The sequence below is a fragment of the Cornus florida genome, unplaced genomic scaffold, assembly GCF_030987335.1.
Source record: "Cornus florida cultivar Cherokee Brave unplaced genomic scaffold, ASM3098733v1 CherokeeBrave_3.0.0_Hap2_Chr02, whole genome shotgun sequence".
NCBI classification, from domain to species: domain Eukaryota; kingdom Viridiplantae; phylum Streptophyta; class Magnoliopsida; order Cornales; family Cornaceae; genus Cornus; species Cornus florida.
In genome coordinates, this window is record NW_026775572.1 from 45,881,384 (window position 1) to 45,883,700 (window position 2,317).

The 2,317-nt window shown below is 40.3% G+C and overlaps 1 protein-coding gene across 1 annotated transcript; it reads left to right on the forward strand.

Annotated features, from left to right (window-relative positions):
* Window positions 1-446: 446 nt before the first annotated feature.
* Window positions 447-1,867, forward strand: LOC132296171 (uncharacterized mitochondrial protein AtMg00310-like). The gene is made up of 3 exons (XM_059794395.1): window positions 447-563; window positions 1,250-1,310; window positions 1,452-1,867. The coding sequence occupies exons 1-3, from the start codon at window positions 447-449 to the stop codon at window positions 1,865-1,867; spliced, it is 594 nt and encodes a 197-aa protein (XP_059650378.1).
* Window positions 1,868-2,317: the final 450 nt, after the last annotated feature.

The window sequence follows — 2,317 nt, forward strand, 5'->3', positions numbered from 1 at the left end:
AACTTTCTCAATGTCAAACAGTTCTTAAAAGGTGGCGTAGAGGCAAAATCAATAAGTCTCAGACTGAGATCAAGGATTTGGAGGCTAGATTAAAATCTTTTAAAGAGCAAGAATCTGGGTATGATTGGGCAAAATGTTTTCATTTAGAACAACAATTGGGTAAGGCTTGGAGAGATGAAAAACTCTTCTGGATCCAGAAATCTAGAATTGCTTGGTTATCTCATGGTGATAAAAATACAAAGTTCTTCCATACGAAAGCAAAAATTCGGCGTCGGAAGAATGTGATTTTTGGTTTTATGGACTTAGGGGGTCAATGAAAAGATTCTAAAGATGATATCCGTAAGGTGGCAGAGGATTATTTCCATAATCTTTACTCGTCCATTCCTGACCCGGTTGATCACGAGTTCTAGAGTTTCATTACTCCTAGAGTTTCTCCTGATATGAACATGGAACTTCTCAAAGATGGTACGGAAGAAAAGCTTCAGGCCGCGCTGGCAAGCATGGGTCCGTTTAAGGCCTCTGGTCCAGATGGTTTCACTCCTATGTTTTTTCAGTCAAATTGGGCATTGCTTAAAGGAAATATTTTATAAGGTTTCAATTCTTTTCTCCAAGGTGGTATTTTCCTTAGAGGTTTCAACTCTACTAATTTGGTCCTCATACCGGTGGCACATCCTACTGTTATGTCGAATTTTCGGCCCATCTCTCTGTGCAATGTGTCATATAAATTTTTTTCAAAAGCTTTGGCGAATAGGCTTAAGCCCCTTCTTTAACTCCATATCTCTGACACCCAAAGTGCTTTTGTCCCGAATCGCCTAATCCACGATAATATTGTTTTAGCCTATGACCTTATACATGTCCTAAAACGGAAAAAGTATGGTAACTCTCATTTTTTAACCTTGAAATTGGATATAGCCAAGGCCAATAACAGAGTGAGTTGGTCCTTCTTAGGCGACTTTATAAGTCACTTGGGCTTCGATAGGCGCTGGGTGAACCTGATGATGGAGTGCATTAGTTCCGTGTCCTACTTGATGTTGATTAACTGGGAACGTGGGGATTGTTTATTTCCATTCTAGGGCCTTCGACAGAAGGATCCACTCTATCTTTTTCTATTTTTACTCTACACAGAGGGCATCTTTATTCTATTCCATGAATCCGAGAGGAAAAAATAGCTTTCGGGGCTGCGCATGGGAATAGGCTGCTCTCCCATTTCTTACCTTTTGTTCACCGATGATGCCCTTATTTTTTGCAGGGCAGGGATCCGGAGGTTAGGCGGGACAAGGCTGTTCTTAATAGATATGTGTCCCTCACTGGTCAGCTCATTAGTTTGGAGAAATCTTGCCTTTTTTTCTCTCCTAATACTCCTCCCTCTCAGAAAGATTTTTGTAGATAGGCTTTGGGTCTTCAGAATGTGTATTGGAATAATTAGTATTTGGGGCATCCTTCTTTTCTAGGTCGATCTAAAGTAGGAGCTTTAAACTTCATTCAAGAACGAGTCTCAAAGAAAATTGCTTCACTTAAAGGCACTCTGTTGTCAGTCCTTTCGGCTCTTCCCATGTACTCCATGCAATGCTTCAAACTGCCCAAAAAGAATTATGAGAAATTAACCAGCACTTTTTCAAATTTTTGGTGGAGCGGGATGGAGAAGTCTCATAAAATCAAGTGGATAAGTTGGGATAATTTGTGCAAGTCTAAAAATAGTGGGGGGCTCGATTTTAAGAATATTGAGGTAATCAACTTAGCTCTTCTAGCTAAGATTACTTGGCAGATGGAAGTTGGTGATGATTCGCTTTTATGCAGGTCTTTCAAGCAAAAGTACTTGAAGCACTGTAACTTTGTTGAAATGCCTAATCGACAGAGTGCATTATGAATTTGGAAGAGCATCCTGTCTTCAAAGGCAGTTATTAAGAGAGGTATGCGTTGGCGAATTGGGGATGGTTCTAGCGTTAACTGTTGGAAGGATAATTGTCTCCCTAACTCTCTCAATTTCTCATTTCATTCACGGCCATGGGGGCCTTCTTCTCTTCGGTTGCTGATTTAATTCTTCCTAATGTGCATAAATGGAACTCTGATATGATTGGTCATTTTTTTAATCAATAAGATTTTGACTTGATTTTGCAAATTCCTCTAAGTATTTCGGGTGGTTTAGACTGTAAAATTTGGGGTGTATCCAGAAATGGGTACTTTTCGGTCAAGAGTGCGTATTATGTTGCAGAATCTCTTCTGAGCAAAGGTGATTGCTCTCCTCCCTTGGAAGGGTTGTGTTTCGATGCTAGTAAAGGTCCCATGTGGAGACATGTATGGTTGGTCCGTGCCTATA

Excerpts from the sequence above, each read along its gene's own strand:
- LOC132296171 (XM_059794395.1), top strand. The coding sequence starts at position 447 with ATGGAACTTCTCAAAGATGGTACGGAAGAAAAGCTTCAGGCCGCGCTG. Across the intron at positions 564-1,249 it reads TGTTTTTTCAGTCAAATTGG|GGCAGGGATCCGGAGGTTAG; the intron begins GCATTGCTTAAA and ends TATTTTTTGCAG. Across the intron at positions 1,311-1,451 it reads TAGATATGTGTCCCTCACTG|GTCGATCTAAAGTAGGAGCT; the intron begins GTCAGCTCATTA and ends CTTCTTTTCTAG.